Here is a 15,237-nt window from a genome sequence, read left to right on the forward strand (position 1 = left end):
AAATTTTAAGTGTATCCTCCAAATTTTCACATTTTGTCCTGCAAAATGAGGAACGAGGAACTTTTAAGAAAGCACTTTTAGCCTTTAAAACACTGAGAAGCAGTAAACAGTCATATGTATTACCCTCACCTAAAAATGCAACTTTTCCTATGAGGAACATATCCTACCTTGCCACAAGCAACTCATTTCTGTGCCATGGTTTTAGAAGGATCCTACAGAACGCTCCAAATCACAACTCTGCTTAGAAATAACAAGTCAGAAAGAACACTCTTTTCCACGGTTTTAGTAAGATTAGCCTTGTTTGTTCCCTATTTCGCTGTCCAGATTTTTATCATTTCCAATTCAATTCCTTTTTGTTTTCTCTGTGGCTTTAAAACACTGGTGAACATGCACAGGCAGTTTTTACTTCACCTTTCACTTTGAGTTAGCACCTAGCTCAGGGAAAGATGAAGAAGGATTTCTTACCTAGTAAAGTTGGTTTTTCCTGGGATGATTCAGGCTCTGCTGAACACCTGCAAGACCGAAGGACTATCACCCCTCCGAGCACACCATCTTCATTGGCTAGAAAAGGGGAACCTGGGCAAAATTGGTGGGGAGAATTATTTGTTTCTAATGAATGATTTTCTACATTGTAATCTACTAATCTACCAGTAATCAAAAAAAAAAAAAGGTAAAAGAGCTACATGGAATAAAACAAACACATTGGAAATTGCATTTGTGAGGGTAAACCCATTTTTTCATGGATCAAGGAAGGTGTAACAATGAAAAACAGAGTGTCAAGTTGAAAAAAAATTAGCTCAATATTTAGTTCTTTCTGTACTAAAATTAATATAAAGATGGTCACATATGGAAAATATCAAGCAAATCTGGGTCATTTTTACAGTTTATTCATTTCCCCCCAATTTAAAGCCCTTTGTACAGAGACACCATCAAACTGTTGTATGTCTTCCTTCCTGTTTTATGAATATGAGCAGAAAGCCAAAACATATCCTACTTTTTAGAGTGGCTTTTCTGTTGTTAATTTAAGACATACAATACAAAACATCTATCAGAAGCTGGAAAATTTTTCAAGTTAGTTGAATCGAGTCTAAGTATTCTTTCTCTGGTTTGTAATTCGAAATAAGATTCCTATAGTTTTGAACGTGGAAACAATGGTGTAATTTATAAACAACTTAAAATGTCTTGAGCAATGAAACTAATCAAGTTCTTACACTTAAGCCCATTGAGATCCTTGTCACACATTTGCAATACACTGTGATTCAAAATTGAGCATACAATTGCAACAGGCATTTCATATAATTCTTTTTGATTACTTTCTTTTAAACAAATTAGTATACCACGCCTTGTGCGCAGACACTGTAATTTGCTGGCCACAAGAACTTTAGAGCAGATCTTCTCATAAGACTCCTTTAACTTGCCCACAGCTATTTGTATGATTAAAATTACTCCTTTAATGCAAATAACAACAGCAAAACAGCCCAATAAAAACCAACTTCAAGCTTTGCCATAAGGAAAACTAAAACTTTATCGTCTTTTCTCTCAAAATAAGAGCAGCCGCATTCAAAAGTGATATAAGGTGGTCATTACAACAGAAGCCCACATTTCAGGAAAATAATAAATAAATAATAAAATTACAAGTAATGTCTTATTTGATCTAATGCAAACAGACATTATCTTTAAAGCAGCACTTGCTTTGTACAAGAACTATTATTAGGTACCAGTCACACCTCCTGTATTACTCATTCGGGACTGTGACCAAACCCCTGTGAACCAAGAATCCAGCCCCTGATAAGGGAATAGATAACAAAACAGGAAAATATGTCTGGTTAAAATATAAGGGCGAGGCCTGGGAACTTGTAAAGAGTTTTACCACCCAAATCAAAACCTTTCACTCCATGCTTTCCAAGGTGCTAATGATATACTTTCACTGCACCAACCAAGTGCTGGCTGATATAACATGATTTCTGCAAGCAAATGAATTAAAAAAAAAAAAAAAAAGTGGTTTTCTTCATAGGGGACATGCATTCTTTAATCTTTACTTCAGAAACTCAGGTACTTCAAAGACAGTGTCTTAACCCAAACTTGGTCTGCAGACCTAATTTTACACTCTACTGCACAAATAATTTAGGCTCTAAGCCTTGCTGTAGTGAAAAGTCATTGCAAAGAGAAAGAAAAAGGTTCGGTTTGTTTTTCAATAAGCAGCTTCTCCTCCTCTTTCAAGGGCTGAGAAAGATGCTTTCAAGGTTGTAGTGAAAAATACTAATCATTTTTTAAGTTAGAATCGTTAAAAATGTTCTACTTCAGCAGAACACAGCCAGCAAACACAGTACATATCTAAGGCCACAGCAAAACACTAAAACTGAGTGAATGCACACAAAACCAGACAGTAACTACTGATTATAGACTTGGTGCCACTGAAGTCTTCTTCTAGAAATGCTTGCATTTGATTAATCATTTTTTTAGGGGTTTCTTTCTCCCACCCTCTGAAAAGAACAAATGAAAGAAAAGCTTGTAAATAAGCCAATCACATATTTTTCCAGTATTTTATCAACTATGTGCCATCATCACAAATTTTCACTAATCTGAATAACTTGCACATGCTCTTTTTAAATCTTAAGAGAAGACTCAGCAGTATATTTCTTTCCATTCAGAGAGTCTGCAGGAAAATACGTAGCACTACATTGTCATCAGAATTCTTTCATTTTTACAGGAATTTTGGTGCAAGAACAAAACACTCACCTTCAGTGAAACACAGAATAAAAAAGACAGCAACCACTCAAAGCATGTGTTTTGTGAGACTTATTTTAAAAGAGGGTTTAAATAAAAAATTTAAAACTGGAGCTTCAAGCACACTAGACAAAGTCTTGAGCTTACAGGTTCATCCAAAGAGATGCTCTACCTCTACGTGCACAACTATTGTCATGAGAACCCCAGTTCTGTCAGCATAAATAGCATTTATTTATTGACATTAAACATGGTGGGCACTGTATTGCCCTAAATACGTACACAGTTTTTTCTGAATCAAGACTTCCTTCAATGATTTTGCACCATGGAAGCTTTACTATCAGTCCAAAAAAGTCAAAGGCTTTGAAATCCATGCTAAACACTCAAAACCTAGAAAAACTGGCTGTATTAATTCAGCTGAAGTACACTGTCACCCTACCGTTATTTCAACTAGAAAACTCCAGAAGAGGAGTAATTTAATAGCACTGCACATGTTAAAAGTGGGACAAAAGTTTTAACTTCAGCACTCATAAAACACACCAGATGAGTAAGACACTGACTTCTTTAGGAATGACACAAGTTGGGCCCTTGGAGTAAGGGTAAATGTTGGTTATGACACATGAAACCAGGTCATGCTGCACTAACTCAGTAAGAACTGACCTTACCAGTAGTACTGGGGTGAGACAGAGATGGGTAAAATGGTTTAAAATTACTTGCAGTGGGTCATTTGAATGGAATATTGAACCAGATGTCTTAACAGTTTGTGTTATGCAAACAAAGCAAAGATGATGGGATGCATACTCTCTCCTACAGACAAAAATCACAGCACTGCTGCCCTTTGGCTCTTCTACACCATTTTATCATCACCTCCAGAATGAACATCATTCTGGAAAGGTGGGGAAAGTCTGAAAAAAGAACATCAGCTAAACCATCTCAGTACGAAATCAGCAACAATAGAGTGTGTTGTCTCCAATTCACTGGTGAAGTTGTGGGGAATCAATCTCAGAACAGTGTCAGTAAAATCCACTTGACTAGAGTAATAATATTACAGTATTCTACATTATAGTAAATTCAGACTGTTTCTCCTCTCTTAAAAATCAGCCTCTAAGCCAAATTAAATACACACTGAACAGTACATTCTTTAAAACAGAGAAAGTATTTTATTTTCCAGTTAAAGCCATTTTTCAAAAATGTTAAAAGAGGGATTCAAATATATTAACTTTTTTAAACAAAGATCTTTCTGGATATGCAAACTTACTACTGAGGATTACAATTATGCTGACGAGTGTATGTTAACACAGCAATACAGTGCATATTAGGAGGTCTATGGTAAGCAAAATTCCAGACAGCTGAATGCAATGCATCCATCATTAAATCTGTAAAAATAACAATACAAAAGCAGTACTATACTTTATTTCTACACAGAATCTATCCACTGTACATAGGAATTAATCTGAGTGTTCTCAAAACACTGTGAATTCAAAGGTTAAGAACATATTTCATTAATTTAGGTCTAAAACTCATTTTTCTACAGTCAACCCATTGAGAAAAAGAAATAATAGTGCAGACTTCTGTAAAAAATAACAATATAGGTAATGACATTTTTTCATATACCTTGTATTTAATTAGTATTTCTAGAGGACGAGAAAAGGTGCGACTGAAATACTGCCACATATATTAAGGGTAGAATGGTTTCTCATTAGAAGGAAAAAGTGATCTAGCTCCCACACTCCTACACCATTTTTGTTCTCCCTGTACTCTTCAGAATGATAGATCTTGCTGTACAAATTAAAAATTCAGTAAAATAAAAATCAAAATATGCCTGCTAGCCAAAAATATTGTTTTCCACTGCAATAAAATAGAATTGCTAGACAAATCTTTGATCTAATAGCGTACTAATGGCAACACTACAAAAACCTGGGGCTTCTAATACCCTTTTAACTCTCATGAAAGCCATTGTTCCTTTCCCAGTTACACTGGCATTCCACTGAGGAATGTGGCACAAAAAATCCAAAGTAGAACTTCAACTGCAGCATTAACTAATAATGCGAGCACTGACTGGCCATATCAGATGAAAGGGGTAGGAAAAACCAAACAAAATCCATATTTCACTAGTTTTGGCTTAATCCTCAGCTCCCCCAGTCACAAAATTGTATTTTACAGAACACAGTTCCCTCCTTCAAAGCTCAACTATTCTGTTATTGCTACCTGACATATAGAAAGCATTAAAAAGTTTTTGTTTATATATTTTGTACTTCATTAATATTCAGTAATCGTCTCTTAAAAAGAAGTAAACAGTCTTCAGAGCAACTCCACGTTCACTGATTCCATCTGCAAGAGCAACCAAAACCGAACACCACGACCCAGGTTCAGCTGCTGACCAGGGATAGAACTTACAGATTTCAGGAGTGTTAAAGTAAATAATGGTTTCAACATTCACCCTTGCTCTGGAGGAACTACAGCTACAAGTGAAAAACACTTTTTCTTTGACATCTCTTCTCCATTACACCTCTCTCCCATTGCTTCCTCCAGAGCAGGCGATCCATGTGAGTGGTTCCCCTCAGATCCTGTGCCTTTTTTCCCCATTTGTAGCTACTGCACTGATCCACTCTAGCACAGGTTTGACACCAAGCTGTAAGAGAAGTGTTTTATTTACACTGACCCAGCTGAAGGACGAACCAGCTGCTCATCAGATGTTTTCCATTCATACTCTTCCACAGCAGAGAAACCATTACCAGCTCCGTTGTTTACATGAGCTTTCAAAGGCTTAAGACTTTGGTCTCAACACTGACTGTGGGGTGGTGCAACCAATTAAGTGCTTCAGCATCCCCCAGTTTTAACAGCTAAACAGTTCTAAACCTCCTCACGCTGCAGTGTGAGGAAAATTTAGACTTTATCAGGACAACAATCTATAGATCACCTACACTTTGTAGGCTTTGTGTACAAAATGTGCTGAAAGTGAAGCTGTTTGCCACTCTGTTTCTGCTTTCTATCCCACTAGACTCCAAGGTAACAACTGAAATAAACATCAGAGGAATATAAGAAGCGCTAAACAAAGCCTGCTTTTAATTTCATGCACCATTATTTGCTAAATGTTTAAGCACAAGCTGTCTGAAAGCAGAGGCCTTTATATTTCACAATAAGTTAAAACATCTATTTAGAATTTTTAAAGAAGCTGCAAGTGAAAGCACCTGCACTTAAAACTTTACAGGGTTAAATAATTAAATAAATTAAATACTAGAGGATACCACTGACCAATAAAACCCTAATGCTCCTGACACAGAGAAGCACAGGCAGGAAGGACCTAGACAAATCCTTGTGTAACATCACAATGTTGTGTTAAGTTTCTGGGTGGTTTGATTATACAGATAATGAAGATTGTACAGATAATGAAGATGGTAGATTCTATCTATCATCAAATACAAACTTGTGAAATAAAATAGGTTATATGAAACTTCAGGATCACCTCATTCTCTTCTCAAATCTTCTCCTCTGTGTCATGGAGAAGCATAAAAACCCTTCCATAACTTGCTTCCTCTGTTACAAAACCACAAAGGATACTACTAGGCTTAGAGTGATGCAGCACCAAAATATAAAGTAACAATAACACTGTGCAATGCCAGTCACTGGTAGTCTTGTAACTGGTAAAGTTTGAGGCTTTTTCCTCCCCAACAAGCATAACTAATTATCAGGAAATTCGTATTCTATGATTCCTAACTGTCCAAACTCCTGCTCAGAAGAGAAGAATTTGACACTAAATTTCTAAAAAGAAAGTTTCAGCGTTATCCTTCTGCTATTACCTTTCTGCAGACTTTGCTCATTTGTCAACTGAAACACAATTTAAAAAATACAAGAATAGAGAAGCATATTTCCATTAAGGAAAGAACAAATATCAGGTTCTAACTATTTCTTTCAGCTCGTTATTTCCTAATACCTTATAAGAAGCTTTAAAGCACAATTGGTAACACTGCCATTGTTAAAAGCCCACATTTCCCGCCAGTGAGATGACACAAACGTTTACTCTAAGTTTACTCTAAGTCTACATTCCGCAAACTTGGCTGCATTTGAAAGGAATGATGAGTAACCAAATCCTCTGTTCTCCTGTTTGGAAGGTATTTGTGTTTACAGAACACCATTCTTCAACTGAGAACCAAGCCTTCTGTGCTCTTTGACTAAAGATATGGAGCATGTTCGCTTTACAAAAAAATCTAAATTTAATTTCTCTCACCTCCAATTCAACCATCAGTTGTGCATTATCCATAGTAAGCTGGCTCTGAGAAAGGATGAGAGAAGCACATCTGACATGAGTTTGCTCATCACCTGCTGTTTAAGCAGCACTCACTGTTTAAGCCAGGCATTCCCAAGCTGGAAAGATTCCCAGGGCTCCGCAGACACTCGGAGAGTTCTGTAAACAGGAAGCACCAATCTGGTGGCAACTGCCAAAATCAGCTGTTCATCTCTCTTATACAAATAAGGCACATTTTGATTTCTACCAAAACATTCTAGCTCAGCTTTGTTATAGGCTGAGTTTTTTTCAGCCTTGGTCCGTTATAATTCTGGTGAAAGTATGACAGGATCACAAAACAGGGCTTTAAGGAAGGCAAGAAAAGAATCCATGCAACCAGCAAGGAGTCTATCAGCCCACTTGATCCTATTGTTTCACAACATTAAGAAATCCTGCATCACATCAAACATCCTGAGCTATCAACTAGCACTTTGTCTATGAAAATTCACAGGAAAAAAATCCTGTTTAGTATAAGCCTATTGTTTGAAGCACAATGCACATTTTCAATCCTTTCACTGTATTAGCCAGACATAACTTTGCTTTCACAGAATCACAGAATGGGTCAGGTTGGAAGGAACCACAGTGGGTCATCTGGTCCCACCTCCCTGCTCAAGTAAGGTTATCTTAGAGCACATGGCACAGGATTACCTCCAGATGATTCTGGAGTCTCTCCAGCGAGGGAAGATTCCACAGTCTCTCTGGGCAATCTGTCACTCACACAGTAAAGAAGTTCTTCCTCATGTTCAGGTGGAACTTCCTGTGCATCAGTTTCTGCCCACTGCCTCCTGTTCTAGCGGTTGGCACCACTGAGCAGAGCCTGGCTCCATTCTCTTGGCACACTCCCTTTAGATATTTATACATATTGATGAGGTCCCCTCTCAGTTGTCTCTTCTCAAGGCTGAACAGCCCCAGCTCCCTCAGCCCTTCTTCCTAAGAGAGATGTTCCAATCCCCCAGTCATCCTCCTTGCCCTCCAGTGGACCTGTTTCAGGAGCTCCCTGTCTCTCTTGTACTGAGGTGCCCAGAACTGGACACAGCCCTTCAGATGTGCCTCACTAGGGCTGAGCAGAGGGGCAGGATCACCTCTGTCGACCTACTGGCAACACTCTTCCTAATGCCCCCCAAGGACACCACTGGCCTTCTTGGCCCCCAGGACACACTGCTGGCTCATGGACAGCTTGTTGTCCACCAGGATCCCCAGGTCCTTCTCTGCAGAGCTGCTTCCCAGCATGTCACCCCTAGCCTGTCCTGGTGTCTGGGTTATTCCTCCCCAAGTGCAGGACCCTGCATTTGCCTTTGCTGCATTTCAGACAGTTCTCCTCTGCCCATCCCTGCAACCTGCGAGGTCCTTCTGAAGGGCAGAACAGCTCTCTGGGGTATCAGCCAGTCCTCCCACCTTTGTGTCATCAGTGAACTTGCTGAGGAGGCATCTACCCCCTCATCCATGTCATTAAAGAACAACTTAAATAGTACTGGGCCCAGTACAGAATCCTGGGGGGCACCACTACTGACAGGCCTCCAACTGGACTCTCTGCCACTGATCACAACCCTCTGGGATGTGCCACTCAGCCAGGTCTCAATCCACCTCACTGTCCACTTGTTCAACCCACACTTCTTCAGTTTGCCTATGAATCTTCAGAATTGCCAAGATCCCCCAAAATTAGACTACTGGCTACAAACTCAGTATTATGTCACATGTAAACAGTAAGATATATCTGGATTTTGAAGTCTTCCTCCATCAGTTTTCATTCACAGGACAGTAGAGGCTGCATCTTTCTTTTTCCCCACATCAGCACTGCCCCAAAGTACAACTGAGCAGATACTACACATTCCTGCTGTCAGGCAACCAAAGCTTGCAGCGATAAGTTTCTGAAAATACAAGCCAGGTCTGTCCCTAATTAAAACATGAAACTTGAAAAATTACAAAGCAGCTTTTTCAAATTTTCTTATCATGAAAAGCACTAATTTGATCCTGTCTCTCATTCTTTTCACTTTCCCTTCTTTTGTTTGGATAAGTCTGTTTTCCCAAGGCAATAAGACATCACACTGTTAGCCTGGTATCTGTCTGTGCAGCTCCTCTTTCTCTGCAACTGACAGCTTCAGGTATAACAAAAACTTCAGCAACATTTAATATGTTCTTATCTCCAACAGAAATATTTTTACATTTCCAGTAAAGAATACAATGCATATATCACATAGTAGCCAGTTAACATTTAAAATGAAAACATCTGCTATCCAAACTGGTGGTAAAACATGTTTGCATTAAACAGCAAACGAAGAATTGCATTTTTGCTCACTGTCACCAAAAAGAACAGAGAAAACCAACTTAAAGAAGGCACCTCAACTAAAAAGTTTGATTTTTTGGTTTTTTATCAGCCAGTTTCTATGAATTACTTCATCAGTTGCTTTCCATTTTTTGTGTGTATGTACTAATACGAAATTTTATAAAGATATGTACAGTTAGTGCTTCCTTTTAAGTACTCTTACCACAAACAGTACAATAAATTTTGAGAGTGTGGACTAAAGATCTGACTCACCTGAAGTTAGGCCAATTTCACAGAATACCTACAAAAAGTAGCAAAGTTATCACAAGTTTCCTTCCTAAAGGCTTCTCTTGGGTACACAAATTCCTAATTTTTTGCCACTGTGCACTGGAAGGAGTGATTAAATACAAAAAGTTAAATTTTTGCTGCTTGGATTAGGATCTTTTTGGGCAAGACACACTAAGGTTTTTCTGCATTCTTACAGCACCTAGAAATGAATACATAAATACAATATAATATATATATACTATATATATATATACACAGAGATATATATATACAATATAATATAAAATATAAAGTGTAGCCTTCCAATGTGAGAGTGATTTCCCTCAAACAGTCAAATGTAATGTTGTCAGAAGCACAGTTTAACATGGATTCAACATTATAAACATAAAGAAAGAAACTGCAATGCATTGCTTGCCAAGACCAAGGGCATCAGTCCCTGGGACCCCAAAAGGTGTGCACATGTCCCTCTTTCAGCTCTAATTAAAATACCATGAAAATGAGCTTTGGCAACACAGTGTACAAGACGTACACTGTGTTGTCCACAAGAAATTTTGAAGGTGAAAATTGTCTGCGGACTCTAAAGCTTCAAAAATTTTAAGGGCTATAAAGACAGAGCAAATCAATATACATGCCAGAAGCCTCATTGGAATCTAGGCTGTTTTCAAAAGTTCAAGCTTGCATGGATATTTGAAAATGACACATGACAAATGACACGTGAAAATGACAAATTTGTATTTGGATTACAACTTGAAGAAAGAAGAAAGGATCTATATTCACAAGAAATTAAACACAGATTGTGCAATTCTCTCTAATCAAGGAAAAAATTGGGTTTTGAATGGAGTCTACTTCACTTTTGCAAGAAATTAATCTCATCATGTAGATAGCAAATCAGAATCTGTCTGTTTAAAGCACTTAATTAGAACATGAGATGGTTTTGAGGTCTGCTATTTTTAAAAGGGTTAACATGATGAATAATTTTTACTAATGCTCCTAAAACCACCAATTCTAAAATATGCAATTGTACACCACAGCCCCATGATTCAGGCAGGAAATTCTTTCTTCAAACCTCTCCGGGTATCCTATGACTCACATAACAATTGAGATATTTCCAAGGGTTTTCCTTTAGATTTCCTAAAATATTCTTCTGTAGTTTAACATTTTTCAGATGTAACACAACACTAAATCCCAAGCCAACTGCAACACAAGACTTCAACAGAAATCATAAAAATAAGTGTCTTAATTTTGTTTAATAGCATTACTTGCATTTTAAACAATGTTGGGCAACTTTCAGGCAATGAGGACCATATACTTACCAATAAACTTGTTTTGCATAGTCTCTAGGAGAGCTTGGTGGGCATCTTCTGTTTGCAAAGCACATGAACATTCTCTGGCCAGTATGGTTCGGACAAGGTGCTCTCCACAACCTAAAAACACATTAAGATTGGGAATAGTCAAAATATAGGTGTCACTATGAAGAAACTGTCATTAATTTATAACATTACGTTAATCTGGCTGTGATTACAAAAAATAAGGACGTTTCCTTCATAGCAAGGCATATGACAAGCTTCTGCAATATTTCTTTTATTTTTTAAAAAAAGGTTGGCACTCAGTCACATGAAAATTTTACCATTTTTCTCACAACTCTCCTGAAATTTCTACTGCACAAATTCATAAACTAAAAAGGGTACAGTGAGACTGTCTCTGACTTGTCACCTTTATCCAGACAGAATCCACTTACTCATCATTCTCTCAGCAATGATCCCTGCATGCAAGTCTTCAAACCAAGAACATCTTCAGCGAATGCCACACTAACTCCTTCTGCATGACAGAATCTTCTACTTAGTCCACCTGATTTAGCCTTTTGTCAACAAAGGAGTACATGAATTCACCCATGCTTTTTCTGCCAGAGTGGTTGCTCACTGCACTACTAATATAAATTCCTGTAATTTTTAGAGGTTTAAGAAACTAAAAAGCTTCTGCAAACAACCACTCATTGTCTCAGTGCTTTCTGTATCGCCTGAAACCTACTGAGGAAGAAGACAAACAGGTCATTACTGCTACTCTTATTCTGCAGGAACACTTTCACACCTGCTGTTTTTTCTCCTACACTCTTTTCCATTCCTGTGCTGTGCTTTGGGACATGATGAGGCCAAATGGCATCGTGCATGTTTATTGGATCAACATTTTTTTTGGACAGGAAAACCCTCCGGTGATACCTTCTGCATATAGACAAAGGTCATTATACTAATTATGCCTCCAGTTTGTTGACATTTTTCCTCAATGGCAAATAACCATACAAAGCAGCTGGAAAAGGGCTAAGCAAGAGCCAGTTAAACTGTGTTATCCAGTTTAGGAAAGAAGGAGAAACACAACTAGTACAGGTACAATGTAACAATGATTTCAAATTATCTAATTTGGGTGATCAGACTTGTAACTTCAGAGTATATCAGGGCCTAAAACTGCATTAGACACCAGAATACACAAAGAAGTCAAATACAGTCAATTCCCAATTATATATAAATATTTCTAGCATATTTCTCATTTCTCATTAAACATGACAAGGTGATGCAAGCACTGTGCTGGTTCCTTAAAAGAAATATATGTATAATCCAGTTGGACTTATTAGCTCAGGTACAGAATTACATAAATACACTTACTCAGCTTCCAGAAACAATTTATGGCTGGAAACAATCTAGTTGCTTCCACATGGCAGGGAGCTGGAGCCAGTAGGACATCAGGCCTAGGCAGGCTTCAGACAAAGGCAGCTCAGTCTCCATGGATAACATTCACTTTACTGGAAGCACTAACAAGCCCAGAACAGAGAGAACTCTGAGACACTGACTGAAGCCAGCCTAGATGTGGCATAAAGAAAAATGTAATAACTAAACCCAACCCAAAGTGGCCCCAGTGCAGCCTGCTGAGTGTCTCATTGCTGTGCTTCCCAATACGTTGAGTTTAGAGCACTGACTGGTCTGGGCACAACATGGCACAAAACCACGTTGGCAGGTCTAGTGCTGTGTCTTGGAGCTACTCACAGATTGGTTTCTTGTTCTTCTCACCACTTTTAAACCTTAATTAACATGGCAAGCTACTCAAAAAAACCCTCTCTTTCTGTTTACTTGTCACACAATTATACCCTCCCCCTTAAATGCACAGTAAGTTTACAAACACTGTTCTTCAAAAATTGCTAATACTGAAGGAAAACAAAAAAATTACCCCACTCACTCCTAATTTCCAAGATTAGGAAAAAAAACAACAAAAAACCCTCAGGAGCATTATGGATCCATTAGATCAGGGATCAGACTGACGTAAAATTGTGTGCATGTGTCCCAAAATCTTGCTACGTTCAATCATCAAAATAATACCTTAGTCTTCAGTTATGTTCTCCTGTTAATGGGCAGTGTCTCCTGATTAATACAATTCAGCTCAACTGAATTGTTTGAAGTGGGGCACTTTGGCACTGAATCTACACATGCTTGGTACAACAGAAAGACAAAAAAATCCTCTGTATAGCAAACAGATTGAGTAAAAGCAGTTACAAACAGAGGAAAAGGAAAGAGCTGAAATACTACAACAATTACACAGCCAAGGGAGGCAGTTCTTGAGAGCACAAGGGGAAAAGTGTTTTCATTGAGAGTATCAAGAGAGAAGAGAAGGGTCCTGGTGGGGAGATAATCTTCAACAGGTTCCTGCAATAATAGAGCATCCTCAGCAGCTGCTTACATGTCCATTCACTGCCTCATGACACCCACACTCAAAAGCTTCTGTCCACAATAACACTGAGAGTTATCTACTACTTATTCCAGACAAAGAACATGGAGGGGGAGGGGGAAGCCACAAGATGCATTTTACCCATAGATCACAACCCGGATATCACTTTTTTTAAACTAAGAAACTTTAATCACTACAAAGTTTTGCTGTGAAGAACAAAACTAAATAAGCATATGCTCCACCAAAAACTGAGCAAGTTGATTTTTTTCTTGAAAAGGACCTGTTAATATCTTTATATATAACATTCATACCCTATATGAGGCAAGAAGCATGGGACTGAGAACGGGAATCAAACAAATGAGACACAGAAATGAGAGTGAGCCTATGCATGTCCTATGCATCAAGTAATAAAACCAGATGTTACTACTTCACAATTTTAAATTACTTCCTAAACTGGCATCAAAAAGACAATAGCCATTTTTTAGCATGACGTAGAACGTTATTTATCCCCCAAGAGAATGACTTTATTGAAGAGTTCCCATAACATCAAGTCTGCTCCAAAAAAACATTCAGAGAGAGAAAACTTAATCTGGGTTAAGAACAGCTGCAGCCCACTGATGTGATCCAGGATCAACCACAAAGAAAGCAGCTTTGCAGTTCTACTAACACATCACACATCTCTACATCCCCACAGACAAAGCCATTTCTTTATGTCATACTTATGTCAACCTATAAGGCAGCAAACTTACAGACTGCTGCTGGCAGTGTATGCAAAAATCTTTCAACACATCACATGCTGGCAATCTGCAGGGACAGATAACTAAGGAAAATAATTCCCCCTTTTGGAAAAGAAAAATTTGTTACTGCAGTTTTTGATGCAGGAACATCTATTTTTGAACACGAAAAAAAACCCAAACCAAAAACAACTAAGCAGTGTTTTACATACTTTGACCAGATAAAGGCTGAGAAAAATAATTACCCTAATTATTCCAATGGAATTACCCTTTCTATTATCTCAAGTCAGAACCAAACTGCCCTGCAGGTTTAGCAGATCTATCTGTCTCTATAGTCTACAACACTGGAGATAATACTAGGACTAGACACAAAATGAACGTACACATTAGTACAGGAATCAAAACTGATTTATATCTTACAACATAAAGCTGTGGGTTCAAATTTATATTTCTAGTCACTTGTAATCTAACCACCACATTAGCCAGCTTCCGAAAAAATTGCATTAACACGACCCAAGAGCACCAACTGCAGTGAAAGTCACTTAAACACATTTCCAAATCATGCACACAAGCTGATGAAAATGTAAATCTGGTTCATCTGCTTAACTACCTCAAATTATACTACATTTAACTGCATGTGTTTATATACTTGGCGATTTTTTCACTGAATAATACTAAACCCAAAACAACAGGGACTCCCAATAAGAATTTTTCAATTCTACATTAAAGACTCAAATATATTTGTTTTAGTAACTTTCCTGTAAACAGAGTTTAAATCATTTTACTATCCTCTCCCAGTTACTAGGATGACTTCTTTGGTAACCTGAAGCTCATTATATTTCAGAGACAAATATTTTGCAATGACAGACCAGCACTTCCCTAAGACTTCACACATGAGTGACTCAAATGGAGATGACTAGCTGGAAAAATTTACTGGGTTAAATTAGTGCTTCTCACTGAAATAACTGTTTCATATAGCAAACAAATTATTTTCCTAACACAGTCATATTTTGCAAACACCATGTTTCCTATTCATAACCCCTCCGATGACAAAAATACTACTGTTGGAACTGCTGCTGTCCATGTTTACAGGACTAAGTGTAATTAATTGTCCTCCTCTGGGATCACTACTGGTAAAGGGGGCAATGTTTCTACAGGAAATGTATAGTCTATATAGTTCATTTTGATAAATCATGCCTGACATATTTGGTGGCCTTCCACAATGGGGTTAC

The 15,237-nt window shown here is 37.9% G+C and overlaps 1 protein-coding gene across 5 annotated transcripts in view; it reads right to left on the bottom strand.

Moving 5' to 3' along the window:
* TASP1 (taspase 1) overlaps positions 1-15,237 on the bottom strand; it is a 79,549-nt gene that overhangs the window by 14,547 nt on the left and 49,765 nt on the right. For 4 of the 5 annotated variants that reach the window (XM_027653905.1, XM_027653902.1, XM_027653900.1 and 1 more), the window contains 2 exons: positions 10,874-10,984; positions 466-576 (listed from right to left, as the gene is read on the bottom strand). In XM_027653905.1, the coding sequence (XP_027509706.1) occupies positions 466-576; positions 10,874-10,984 (222 nt within the window). Of the gene's footprint in view, positions 1-465; positions 577-3,916; positions 4,101-10,873; positions 10,985-15,237 lie in introns of those variants that run through there. The other variant, XM_027653903.1, reaches the window with a different exon arrangement.

Source organism: Corapipo altera, unplaced genomic scaffold (assembly GCF_003945725.1).
Source record: "Corapipo altera isolate COAL_440 unplaced genomic scaffold, ASM394572v1 70, whole genome shotgun sequence".
NCBI lineage: Eukaryota > Metazoa > Chordata > Aves > Passeriformes > Pipridae > Corapipo > Corapipo altera.